The sequence below is a fragment of the Perissodus microlepis genome, chromosome 7, assembly GCF_051167445.1.
Source record: "Perissodus microlepis isolate ML-2025 ecotype Zambia chromosome 7, ASM5116744v1, whole genome shotgun sequence".
Taxonomy (NCBI): Eukaryota; Metazoa; Chordata; class Actinopteri; order Cichliformes; family Cichlidae; genus Perissodus; species Perissodus microlepis.
The window spans coordinates 21,827,750-21,841,509 of NC_140467.1; the positions used below are offsets into that span (position 1 = coordinate 21,827,750).

General features: G+C 39.9%; 2 protein-coding genes across 2 annotated transcripts; one reads left to right on the forward strand and one right to left on the reverse strand.

The window, feature by feature from the left end:
• The first annotated feature begins 3,598 nt into the window (after positions 1 to 3,598).
• On the forward strand, positions 3,599 to 7,285 carry psma1 (proteasome 20S subunit alpha 1). Its single transcript, XM_084934164.1, has 10 exons — positions 3,599 to 3,701; positions 4,923 to 4,967; positions 5,052 to 5,153; positions 5,579 to 5,682; positions 5,778 to 5,866; positions 6,017 to 6,087; positions 6,223 to 6,352; positions 6,575 to 6,654; positions 6,791 to 6,895; positions 7,000 to 7,285. The coding sequence occupies exons 1-10, from the start codon at positions 3,699 to 3,701 to the stop codon at positions 7,060 to 7,062; spliced, it is 792 nt and encodes a 263-aa protein (XP_084790290.1). The 5' UTR covers positions 3,599 to 3,698; the 3' UTR covers positions 7,063 to 7,285.
• A 322-nt stretch (positions 7,286 to 7,607) lies between these two features.
• Positions 7,608 to 13,199, reverse strand: ric3b (RIC3 acetylcholine receptor chaperone b). Its single transcript, XM_084934163.1, has 6 exons — positions 12,955 to 13,199; positions 12,213 to 12,439; positions 11,817 to 11,895; positions 11,220 to 11,313; positions 10,620 to 10,750; positions 7,608 to 8,764 (listed from the first exon to the last, which is right to left on the reverse strand). The coding sequence occupies exons 1-6, from the start codon at positions 13,073 to 13,075 to the stop codon at positions 8,280 to 8,282; spliced, it is 1,137 nt and encodes a 378-aa protein (XP_084790289.1). The 5' UTR covers positions 13,076 to 13,199; the 3' UTR covers positions 7,608 to 8,279.
• Between the last annotated feature and the right edge of the window lie 561 nt (positions 13,200 to 13,760).

Below are 13,760 nucleotides of genomic sequence, written 5' to 3' on the forward strand. Positions count from 1 at the left end.
TAGATAGATAGATAGATAGATAGATAGATAGATAGATAGATAGATAGATAGATAGATAGATAGATAGATAGATAGATAGATAGATAGATAGATATACATGAATGAGTAGAAGAATGGGTGTGCTTACACTTACCACCATGTGTGGGTCCACAGTGTGGCTTGGACCCATCACACAGTGACTCAGGCTGCTCTCCATTTGAAAAATTAAATGGGAGGGGGGGGGGGCACTTGGCAAAATAAAATGAGGCCCCCAGGAAAAAAAGAAAAAAACATGCTGAGCTAAGCACAGCTCCTACAGTCTCAATCACAAAGGAGGAGGTTGGCGCACTGATGTAATGGCTGCCGCCATGCTGCTGCTGCCTTGGCAGGGGAGGAGAGCTCGTCAGCACAGTCCTACTAATTCAAACCCCCACCCCCACTCCCCACCCACCCCCATTCTGGATCAAGGGTACATCAGATATCATTAACAGAGAGAAAGAGAAAGAAAAAAATGGGGGAACGGTGGCCAAGAATACAGCGAGACACAGGGTATTGGACATGAGAGAGGATGAGGCGTTCAGTGGGCATTTCTCTGGCTGGAGAGACACACATCATGGAAAGTGATAGAATCCCTGAGGGAAGAAAAGATGTCCATGAGAGTTTCTGGAGTTGTGTAGAATGCATGTGTATCACTGTGTCTATGCTAAACCCCACAAACCTGTCAGCATCTGTCCACCTGTAGAACTGCTGCACAACTCTGTGATATACATTTGAAAAAAGGGAAAAAGCTATTGAAAGCACTGCTTTTCTCCCATATCTCCTATAGGATTGGATTTTAATAAGTTAAAAAAAAAATGCTTGAAAAGCTCATGAAATGAGTTAAGAAAAGAGAAAAGTAAAACCATTCCTGCAAAGCTAAGTTGTGGTAGATGTTTTTTTTTTTTAATTTAAGATAATCCTGTAAATCCTTGTCCAATGACCTAATGATGCTCCCACATAAAACAGGATAATTTTTTCATTTTCTTTTCTTTGACCTTCATGGGCTGTTAGGCTTTAAGGCACAAGAACTATTTGGTTAACGGTTAACTTTTAGGAAAAAAACTGGCGTTTATGTATTTTCTAGTCAGGATGCTGAGCTCCACTGCAGCTAAAGGTGACAACGCTTGTGAACGCTTTACATACGCTTTATATACCCTCACCTAAATTTTAAACAATATTTTCTGTCTCGCTGCTTTTGGGGCGAAAGACAGTCTCGAATCTTTTTTCTCGTGAATTAGCCATAATCTTTTTCTTTATTGGAAAGCAGCTGAAGTGGTGACATATATAACTTTTAAACTAACAATCAGTAATAAAAGTTAACTAACTAAATTAATTAATTAACTAAACTTTAACAGATATTTATACTGTTAAAAAACATGGTCTCAGAATCCTCAGTTTCCTTTGGCTTCAAACTCTGACCCATGTGCCGTACCAGTGAGATGGGTCTCAGTTGTAATTTGGCAATTTGTAATTTAATCTAGACCATTTAACCAAGTAGTCCTGGTGCCTAAACCTTAAAAACAACTAGAGAAACTGAAATTGAACAGATAAAAAAAAAAAAAAAAAAACAGGACAGAAATGTTAAACACTCCTGTGAATTATGCCACTTCATCTGCCTGCTTGCACATGGTTAAACATTGTGTGGCTGATTATGCTATGCAGTAAATATTATTAATTATAACTTTATTCCTTATTAACAGTAATGAACTATTAACTTGAGCCTAATAACTATCAATACCGTTCACTCATGATAGCTGTTACAAAGTATTTCCATTTTGGAAAATGGGCGATTTGTGTTTTACAGCAAAACAACACAAAGTATGAAATACCCTCAGAGAAAAAGCCCAATACAAACAGTGGATCCGTGAGGATTTCTCTGAACACCACATTTATTGATCAGCAATTTCTGGCGTTTACCCGTCTAATGGAACAAAAGCTGGGACTGTTTCTGTGGTGCTCAACAGAAAGCACACAGGATACAACCTCATTACCTGTTACCAGTACACCACAGCAAAAGGACATTTTACTGGGCTCTAATAAGCAGTAGCAAAATGATTATATCATTACAGTTGTTTTTCTTTTGTTTTGTTTTAAAGATATGCCATCCTAGGGATATACAATTCAAAAATGGTGTGAGTGCCATTTTTTCAACTTCTAGCTGCTAAAATAGTGCTGAAAATTATGTTCATTCACGTGTTTAAAGGATTAAAGGGGAATCCTGCTAGTTTTAAGAATTTTCCTTAAAGTACTCCAGTCTTTTCTGAACATGGTGGTGCTTCTGTAAAGACAGAAATCAACAAGAAAGGTACTGAGCTGGGGAGTAGCATCAGCAACTTCATCATAGATAATAAATAGGCTGCTGACTTAGTCAAACTGGGACTTGTCACATAAAATGTGTATTCTAGGACAGTGTAGTGGATATATAATCTGCTTTACTTTCTACTTTGGTTTAGTCCTGTTTATTATTGTCTGTAAGGAAAGACAGTTCATGCACTGCAGATGAAAAGTCATGGGTTATTATGGTTTCAGGAAACAGACAGGTATTGACTGAAGTGCTCTGTGACACAGAAATAATATATGTGAATAATTGAGATGGATGGCCTTCACTAACACATGGACTTCTTCTGTCTTTGTAAAAAAAAATATTTTCAATGTTCACAAATGTTGCATTACTACCTGTACTGTTTTGACCTTATGGTAAATAGTAAATGGAATCACACACATCTGGGAAAACTATGAATGTAGGCAAAAACAACAACAACAACAACAACAACAAAACCCCTTCAAATCTAGCTGGTAAGGGGTTTTCATCATTAAATTTATTGTGCCTTTAGCGAAGAAAAAGAAACGAAAGTAAAGATATCAAACAAGCACCGACTATTATGTCTATAGGACAATTTTATATTTTCTTTTGGATTTTATGGAGAAACAAGTCTGCGACAGCAGTAAGACAGCGTCCCCCTCGGTTTCTTCTTCTAATTTACTGCTGCCGCCTAGTGTTCATGCTCACTCACTGCAACCAAGAGCTCGCTCCGTAGAAAAGAATATAGAAAGACGGTTTTCGTTAGTAAACAAATGCACACTCCAAGATGGTTAACAGATCAGTTCGCACAGATCAGTTCATTCCAAAAAGAGCTCTTGTGTTTTTTGTTTTCACAGTTTCAGTTTCTGCTTTCAGTTCACTTTTTCCTATCCAAATGGGTTCTCTTTTCACGACCCTTCTTATTATTTAAGTTAAAAAAAACAAAAAAACATTGCAATTGATTAGTTTTAGATTTATCTTAACAAATTAAAACGGTTGTTGTATTTTGTCTTATTTGATTTTATAATATTTGCATTTGTAGAGGCAAGTTTTAAAATACACTTCTATTTTATTAATTTTGTTTTTTAGATATTTTGTGAGTGTTCCGGGGGGGTTGTCGGGTAATTTATATTTTGCACTTATTATTTTTGTTATTGTGCTTGCTGGTTTTTTGTTTTTGTTTTTTTGTTTTTTGTTTTTTAATAAGATATTGGACTGGTTTGTTTTGGGGGGGGTTATGTCACCAACCAAAAGTTCACTCAGTGATCACTGATTTGAAATCGGGGTTCTGTTGGTTTCCCTGACGTCCTGTCAGGAAAATAAATCAAGTGAGGATCACTGCGCAGGCGGCGGGGACGAGGCACTTTCTTAAGCAGAGATGGTGCGTATGAATTAAATGTATAATTTTTTGGTCAGTTTCATATTATACATCAGATCCAAAGACTGAATAAATGATACGGTATATTTTTACGTATAATATTTACTCAAGAAATCCTGAAAGCGGGTCCACTTACTCCCACAATGCTAACGTTAGCTGGCTAACTTTTGACTGCACTGTGAGTAAGCAAAACACTGCACTGCTAGCGTTAGCCGCACAGTGTTCAAAGAAACAGCCATCGTGTGACTTATACTCGGCGTAGTCTGCCTAAGTAAATATTCATTTAGCTCCTATTAAATGTTGTTAAAACATGATGAGTTAAATATTTGTTAGATGAATCAAGAATTGGAAGGCTAACGCTCAGCAGCTAGGCTGAGTTAGCATCATTGAAACTAGCGATGGAAGTAGAACGTCTTACTTTCGTTTTCCCTTAATCCACTTCACCGGCCTTTAGGCTTTAAAAGCTAGAAAAAGAGAAATAATTATTTTGTGCAGAAATGTATCACTGCGAAGGTTGTGATGGTTCCGCAAGTCTCCTATAGTAAATGTTAGTGATGTTCTGTAAAGGTTACTTAGCTAATGACAGTTAGCCGTCATTAAATTCTAACTGGTCAAACTATTGTATGATGGGAGCGTTGCAGTGCGACATGGTGTATGAACATGACTGCATAGCAATTGCAAATCATTCTTGTCCCCACACGTTAATAATAATAATTTAAAAAAACGACAGATAAAGATACAGATACAAAAACACAGTGAAATACACAAAATCCAACGTTTTAATTGTGACGCTGATGAGGCGATAAAAGCAGAAATCCCCATAACCTTTTTTTAACCTGCTCTTCGTGTCTGTTGTTATTTGGCTTGACGGACAATTGAAATCCATTTAGTATTTTATGATTGCCATTTACCATGTTCCCAGTATTTATGCTGCTGTCTGGTCTTAATCCAGTATTAAAGTCAGTTTGGTGTTTTGTGTTTCGAGCCAGTAAAGAGATGCGTGTTTATAAATAATTTAATCACGGTGGTAATTTAAAACCTGGCTCTGGAAAAGTCCAACCTGCAGACAGTCTCGTTTGTAGTTGCCGTCTTCAGTCCTTGAGAAACAGTAGCTTACCAAGAAAACTGCTGATAATGCAAGACAACTATGTAAGTTCAGCTCCTGTGTGTGATGTTTTAATACTAGTTTTTTAAGTGACTGCTTGGTTTTTGTTTTTATTTTAGTTCCGCAACCAGTACGACAACGATGTGACTGTATGGAGCCCACAGGTAAGTCATGTCTTTCACTGACTAAGTGCATCATTGACACTTGGTAGCATGATGAGTGAAATAAGCCTGTCCATCTGTGAACAGGGGCGTATTCATCAAATTGAGTATGCCATGGAGGCTGTGAAACAAGGGTCTGCAACTGTAGGGCTGAAATCCAGAACGCATGCTGTCCTGGTGGCGCTAAAGGTACAGTCATGCAGTGTTTGGTGGTGATCTTACCACATTGCAGTTTCTTTTATGCCTTGGATAAATGCCAGAAAATTGGTCACTATACAGGCGTTGTTCCTGATGCAGAAAAACAAGTCTGTAGGATTTTATTTGTTTAACACACTATCACCAAGTATCTACACAATTATACTTCTTTCCTGAATATTTTGTGGGTCAGTAGTATGTTTCTGAGTGTCTCTAAACATATTAAAAGGATTTAATTTGTGTCATCCTGCCTACTTGTCTTATTTATAGAAAAGGGGAGGAAAAAAGCCCGTTTCTTATAATAGGAAGTATATTAAAGTATATTAAAGTCCAACAGCCAAGAAAATCTGCAGCAGGTTATTGGTGTCAAAGCACAATAACTGAAAATGCACAATTGATGTGTCATGTTTCTCTTGCAGAGAGCCCAGTCTGAACTGGCGGCCCACCAGAAGAAGATCCTCCATGTCGACAACCACATTGGTATCTCCATTGCTGGACTGACTGCTGATGCCAGGCTGCTCTGGTAGGTAACAGTGACACTGATGGTGCAGAGTAAGTCGCTCGTGATTATAGTACATAATATTCTTAAATACAATTCCTACACCTTCTCTCCCACAGTAACTTCATGCGTCAGGAGTGCTTGGACTCCAGATTTGTCTTCGACAGGCCCCTCCCAACGTCACGTCTTGTCGCTCTTGTTGGCAGCAGTATCCTCTCTACTGTTATCAATCATACTAATATATGTTATAGCATGTTTTTCCTGTGTGAGTGAGAGAAACTAGACTGTTTTCTGGTTGTCTTCATGCAAGGATTAAAAGAAAAAAAGTGAATCGTACGATTCTTGACTTAAACTGCAGAAACCCAAATCCCAACACAGAGATATGGAAGAAGGCCCTACGGCGTTGGACTCCTTATTGCTGGTTATGATGTGAGTTTGTTTCACGCCTGCTGTTTGTTAAATATCTGCCTGGATTTATGCATGTATAGCTTTATCTGGAACTGAAAGACTATAAAGGTGTCAGTAGTCAGTGCAGTTGATATTTATTTGTTTTGTGTCAAACAGGACATGGGACCTCACATCTTCCAGACCTGCCCGTCAGCAAACTACTTTGACTGTAAAGCCATGTCCATCGGAGCGCGCTCCCAGTCTGCACGCACCTACCTGGAGAGATGCATGGATAAATTCTCCGACTGTAAGATCCAGTTTTTAATTTTTAACCTTTTCACAAGCATTTACATTTAAAGCAGTTTAAACAGCAAATGAATGCTTATCCTGTTGTATTGTTAAATAACTAATGTAATTTGGCCATGAGCATCTTGAGGCATTTTGGGACATGTTGAAATATTTTAGTCATCAATGCAGTTTTACAATATAAACGTGGATAGTCACACTGATATGTTGGTTTTGTTGTCAGGTATCCTGAATGAACTGGTCCAGCATGGCCTCCGTGCTCTCAGAGAAACCCTCCCTACTGAGCAGGACCTCACTACCAAGGTACCCCAGCTCCCTCCACACCCACCTGATACGTCACCACCTTACACACTCAGCTAGCACAAGTCTTGACTTAATTGAGACACGAGCTTGTGCAGCACAGAGGCAGTTTCTCAGCACTGTGCCCTTTTTCTTTCAGAATGTTTCCATCGGCATTGTTGGGAAAGACATGGAGTTCACCATTTATGACGATGACGATGTTGCCCCATTCCTGGAAGGGCTAGAGGAGAGGCCACAAAGAAAGGTACTGCAAAGGTTTATCCAGTCCAGCTCCGGAGAAACATTTCCATGTCACTCCATTATAGTATACTATCTAAAATAAAACTGAAAAAAATAATTGTGTTTCAGGTTGCCCAGCCCACAGATGAACCTGCTCCTGCAGAGGCCTCTGATGAGCCAATGGAGCACTGAGGCAGCACGCCAAACAGTGATCTGCTTCCCATAGATCCCAGACAACCACGTGACACTTAATGCAAGTCAAGAGAAATATTTAGAGGGGGGAAGATGTTGTGATGTGCCACTTGCTAAACTGTTAATCAAAAATATTCTCTGCTAACATCAAACAATGTGATGTTGCTTTTGTATGGTTAAATTGTACCATGATACAAGTAATAAACTCATTTTTGTTTTTGAATGCTGCTTCTGCTGCTCTCCATATTATTAGCTGACTCACGGCGAGTGTCGATACTTCGATTAACATTGCAGGCATCACCGAAGAGTCTGACTCAGTGCCATAAAGTAGATACTATAAAACTAAACGGCATAATTCGACGACCAGAATATACAGGAAAGTGTGTGTGAAACATCTTCACAACATGTTAATCACTGACGTGCATTCTCAGGTGCTTTTACTCACAGTAGGTTTGTTTAGAAGACACTTCTTCATATTAAACACTGAGGAGAAGAGGACTCGGCTAACTCCTGTCTAATTAAAAACTTGAGTTTTGTTCCTTAAATTAAGAATAGTGTCATTTATTGCATTTGCTCACACAAAGGAATCCAAAAGCACAGTAGGAAAACTGTCAAACAAAATTTAAAATGACTGCAGTTTTAATGGTAGTGTTTCATTGCTGACAAAAGTGAGAAGAGGCACAAACATCCCAATATTGTGCACTAGGTATTAAGACAATTTGCATTCCCATTTGGGGTCTGATTCAGTCTTACTTGCTCTTGTTTTTTGTTTTTCTTTAATTTTACATATACTTCATCTTCCAGTACCAGATAAAATAACATTAGGTCCCCTTGGAGGAACAGAAACTGATGCCTTCTGACCTTCGTGACAGATCTAACAAACGGTTTTGTGTGCATACTGCCCACCTTTTCAGCACATCACCAGAAATCCTGGAAGCACATTATGAATTCATGCATGCAGACGGGTAATACTGTATTAGATAATGAGGGTTTTATAAACCTTTCAGCCACTGGATCAAGCTGACATTACTGATATAAAATATGCCCTGTTCACATCTTTTCTCATGTATTCACTTAAAGTTAAGCAAGGCTGGAGAAACTGTCATGCTATCACCAGCTTTCATGTTACTTCCAATCTGATGAGAACAGACTAAAAACCCCATCTGCCCTCACAAACCAGACCCCGGCTCAAGTTGACTGTATCTGAATCGCGTTGGTCAGTTTGTGTCTTTCTTTGCTCTCCTCCTCTTGTTTCTCCGTCTGACCAAGCTGCAGGCCGTTTCCGAGTCCACTGGTTGCGCCAGGTCCTTAATCTTCTCCTGCTCCAATACGGATGTCATTCTCAGCGTGAGCTCCAGCTCTTTCAGGACTCCAACCAGTTCCTCCTCTGGGACACCCAGATCAATCTGACCCAGTTGCTTTCTGTGTTCGTGCATGTCCTCCTCCTCAGTTTTCCCTAAATCGCTCTCTAACCCTACATCGTCTCTACTTGCTGCTGTCAGATCAGATTCTCTCGCAGCTCTTTTGCTCAGATCTTCTGCTTCCTCTACCACGTCTCCACCTGTGACGTCTGCAGGGAGGTTTTCGAGCAGGTCGGCCCCGTCGCCTTCTGTTCTCTCTGCCTCTGTCTGTGGACTCTGGTGGTGCTCCTTACAACAGCAGTGGGAATGTTCCCAGTATGGATGAGGCTCTTCTGGATAATCTGTGGAAAGTTTTCAGAAATGCATCCCCTCATTACTGATCGCTATTGTTTTGAAATGTGTGTCTGTTTGACTGTTAATGTGGATCAAAAATACAGCAGTTAGCACAGGATAATCTCTATCTGTCTACCTTGCCTTCAGTATTGCAGCTTTACTTTGTAACTGAAATTTAGGTAAAAACTTAATTTTAAGCAAAGTAAAAAACTATTTAGTAAAATCATATGAAATCCTATGAAACATTTTCCGACATACAGGGAATCGCTGGCTTCACTTCATCCCTGTGCAGTGTAAAGTTAGTTGCTGAAAGAGAGACTTTACTGACAGAAAGGCAAATAATTATAAGCAGTGCCTTGTTGCTTGGGAGAACTTTGAAAAAAACTTGGAAATCACACAAAAGTCTGGTCTGAATTTGTTCTTTTTGTGCATAAACCACAACCTTAAGCAACTGTTTTCATTGTTGCAGAACTCTCCAAGGGTGTGTTAAATGGACAGTTAATTTGATGCTCTGGTCAATAAAGAATCTAAAATCAAAGAAATAAAGGAGCAATTAGCAACTTCTTCACATGCAAATGCATCGAAATGATTTACTGAAATTCCACTTTCAAGTGTATTAAAATAAACTAAGGACAGACTATTAGGTGGAAGTCATCGCTCCAGTCCTTCACCCTGACTCACATATTGTTGGGGTCAGATATACATCAATATGATTTGAATGCTAATCAAAGCAAAAAAAGATCAAAATGTTTTAATTACTTTACGCCATTGTTTTAAATACTCTCTGCTGTCTGCAGCACATGCGGCCGAAAAGTGAAAAACAACCACTGATTCATTTTGTATGTTTGCATTAAGTTATAAAGACAAACTGCTGATATTTAGAGTCTGGAGTTTCTCACTCTAAAAATCGTCAGCCCTATAACTCCAGTATCAGTCTGGCTTTTGTCCACACACACACACACACACACACACACAGCAGTGGGTCTCCTGACTTCACTTCAGTCATTTTTTTTTTGGATTTAATGGGACTGCAGCTGGAGTTAAACACTGACCAGAAACCAGAGAACTGAGTATGAAAACAAAAAAGTAATTCAGAACCACAGCACAGGAAATGGATATATCAAAGTGCAGAAAGTTCTGAAGAAGAAATAAACCAGCAAGGACTTAAAACCAAACACAGATCGCTCGTGTTCTGGCTGGATCATTTTATTCTTTACTTTGGTAAAAACTGCCTTTTGCTTGCTGACCAAAAATAATCATCATGATAGGAGGTGCAATCACAGCGTTCTGTGACTGCCTAAAAAAATATTCATTTTTATAAGTGGATGATTTCCCCTTTATAGGCAGTCTCCTTAGGACAGTGCTGCACTCCACTAAACACAACTTTCAGAAAGAGAGCGAGAGAGCCAAAAGTGGCTATGCTTAGATGTGGTAAGAATAGCACTTCATCGCTGTATATGAAATGCAATCAACAGCCTGGCTGATGACAGAAAAATCCCTTAAACTGAAAGAATCTTAAAACAGCACCAGCTAAGAGAGCGCAGCTGTGTAAGTATCACAGTTTATACTTGAAAAGCAAAACTACAGAGGCCGACCTGTGAATTCGGCAAAAACACAAAGACAAGCCAAAAAGGATGTGGAGGAAGTAATCGACAGCAAATGAACCTGTACCCAAGTGATGAACAGTTACAAGTGTGAAATCAAAGAGGATCACTTTCTTTTACAGCTGGAACAGAAAGAATTCAGTTAATGAAACACATTCAAAGGAAACAAGGAGAGAGCGAAGATGATGAAGTCACTTTTTTTCTTTCCTAAAAATCTGATAAGAAAACATTTTCCTGTGGGTAAAATATAATCTTTTACCTTTCCACTCATCCTGGGGCTTCTTCTCTGGAGCCATTCCCTCCACCAGCTGACCCTCCTGCATCATCTGTGTTATCTCCGTCAACTGCTGAAGGAGGCTCTCCTCCTGGTCTGCCATCACGCCCTTCACCCTGCACACAGGAAAACAGAAAAGTTTAAGCTTTGAATGAATATATTTAAAAGCCAGCTCTCTGAACATGCAGCAATGAGAGAAGTAAACACAGGAGAAAGGCACCAGCACAGGCCCGTCTTAAGTTTACCACTGAACATCCAAAGGTTTCAGAGAGGCTTGGGAGGGAGAGCTGTGGTCAGATGAGCCCAAAATCGAGCTCTTTGGCATCAACTCGACACGCTGGGTTTGGAGGAAGAAAAATGCTGAGTATGACCCTCCACTGTCAAGCATGGAGGTGGAAATATTATGTTTTGGGGCTGTTTTTCTGCTAAAGGTACAAAACGACTTCCGTGCGCCGAGGGGCCAATAAGTAAACAAGAAACATCTTACTCCTGTGCTTGCCAACATGGGATTCTCCACAAAGTACTGGGTTGTGTCTTGCTTGGTGATCAACTTCTCATGTCGCTCTGTAAAAGGCGTGCAGTCACCTGTTAGGACTGTGGTGGGCGTTGGAAACAATCTTCTCCATCACCAGCTCTGTCTCCCTCAGCTTCTCCTGCAGCTGGGCCAGCTGGAAATCAGCTGGAGGGCCAAGAAAGGACAAAGTCAGGAGAAAGGGTTGCGGTACGTTTAAATTATGCAGACAATATAGATCAATGCACTGACGCACAGGCAGTCAGAATCATTTGAACAATGTACAGTTGTATTATTTTCTTTTTTTACAACCTTGGGGTTTTTCCTATTGGGTTAATAACCAAACCAAAGATAAACACAAATGGTTTCTGAGAGCGAGTGACTTAATGCATGTAAACAGCTTTAATAATGACTGAAATGCTCCCTTGATGTTGATACTGCAAACCAAAAAAGGGGAAATTGTGTTTCTTCAACTTTATTACCACTACATAAAATGACAATGATCATTATACGCGCTCTTCAGACAATAATGAGCACAACAGTGATAATATGTGGCTCCTGCAGCGCTTCCATCAGAAAATAACATTAGATTAATTTAGCAGCTTAGTTACAAAAGCAAAAACGATGGGAAAGTGATTAAAAGTTGCTAAATGAGAGTGTGTAAAACTTACTGATCTTTCTCTTGAGGTTCTCTGAGCGTGATGCAGGGAACCTCCCCTCTGCTGGCTTGCTGCTCCCTTTAGACGTGATCTAGCAGAGAGAGAATCAGGATTAAAACTCTTAAAGAAACAACACAGCAAATCCCACAACCCCACAGGGAAGTGTGTGTTTGACTTCATGCTTTATAACAAACAACATAAGTCCTTTGCAGAAAAAACTGTGAACACTTTTCACTTCTTTATGGTTTCATTTTTACTTGACATTAAAATACTTTGACTTGTGCAATTTAGTGTAAATGATGAGAGATGTTTAATTACAGCTGCTACATGAAAGCTAGTTTTTACTTCAGTAAAGAGCTTTTAGGTACATCTCATGCTGTTTCTTCTCGCCAGCTGCTAGTACTTCACCTTAAAGAGGATGTAGAGGATGTAGAGCAAGATCCCGAAGCCATACACAGGGATGATCTGTCCTGCCAGGTTGGATTTGCCTCCAGCTCCCGCCCCTGTTCCTGCTCCCTTGCCTCTGCCTATGGCCTCTGTGTTGTGGGCCCTGGAGGCTCCGGACCCCGCGGCTCTCTGACCTCTGCTCTCCGGAGCCGTCTGACGGTGCAACATTGGAGGGAACCGTCCTGAGCCTGCAGTGAGGAGCCAAATGGGAGTCAGTGCCACAGAAATAATCTTACTGTTGAAAGGCATTTTATTGTCTGATTTTTTTAAGTAATGCATTTTTTATTTGACTAGCACAGCGCTCACTGAATAAATAAGTCAGGCTTTGCGTAAAGAGCTAGGCTTCATCTAATGTCTGTGCAGGTGTGCCAACAGAGTCATATTTTGTTTTCCAAATATAACCCCTTTAAATACAAAGCAGTTCGTATATTATACACGTATAACGGTAGATAGTGTCATGTGTGTGTTTGGCGCCCTCTCCAGGGAGGAAAATGCTACTACAACTAAAGTGATGCATAAATGATGCAGAACATATTTTGGATTGAAATACTACCAAAAGAAATAGTATAATACAATTTAAAAATCTAATAAATTAAGATACTCATCCATATATATATATATATATATATATATATATAAAATAAACCACATGAACCGCAGAGGCAACCTGACCAGTAAAGAAAAGCCGTGAAATGCGACGTACCCTCCGGCCGCTCGGCAGCATCCTTCCTCCCCCGGGATAACAGCATTTTAGGAAGCAGCAACGCGACGCACAGCACGAGGCACGTCGCGAGGGTCACCTTCTGAAAGGTTGACATCGCCATACCGACAGGTGAGCAGTCACCTCCCTCACAGAAATAACGACGATATTGTGTCAGATTTGCGGAGAGGGCGCAGACGAAGACTGGAGTGTTGTGAACTTCCTTGTTGGCTGGAGGAGCGGAAGTGCTCGGGAGTTGTAGTTACATAGTTTCGCCGTTGGGTGGCGCCAAATGATCGTATGAGTGTTTTTAATGTCCCTGGCTGGTAATGGAAATATTTTGTATGTGAGTGTGTACCACTTTATAATGAGCTTTATCACGAGCTGGCCATAACGGTTCATTTCAGACACAGGGGGCACTCCTTACACTGCCATTCATGAAAACATCATAGCGCTTCTAATAAAAGCACCATTATATCGAATGAATATCTGTTCATCATCACATCAAGTCATAGATTCCTGTGTCTAAAAATAATAACTATTATTATTATTATTATTTTATTTGTTATTTTTTAATTGGAAACTGACTGGGCTAATCTAATAGAAAGTGGAAGCTTGTCCCACAGCATTGAAGATAAAAACAGTGATAGGATGGTCCTCATTAGTTTTAAGAAAAATGTGCCAGTACTTTGATTTCAGGAGGATTTGTCCACACTAAGGGGTTAAAAGTAGTGAGATGGAAAGTGTGCCTATACCATACAGAGATTACAAAGTATATCGGGGTTTTGTTTTTGTTTTTTTTGGATTGG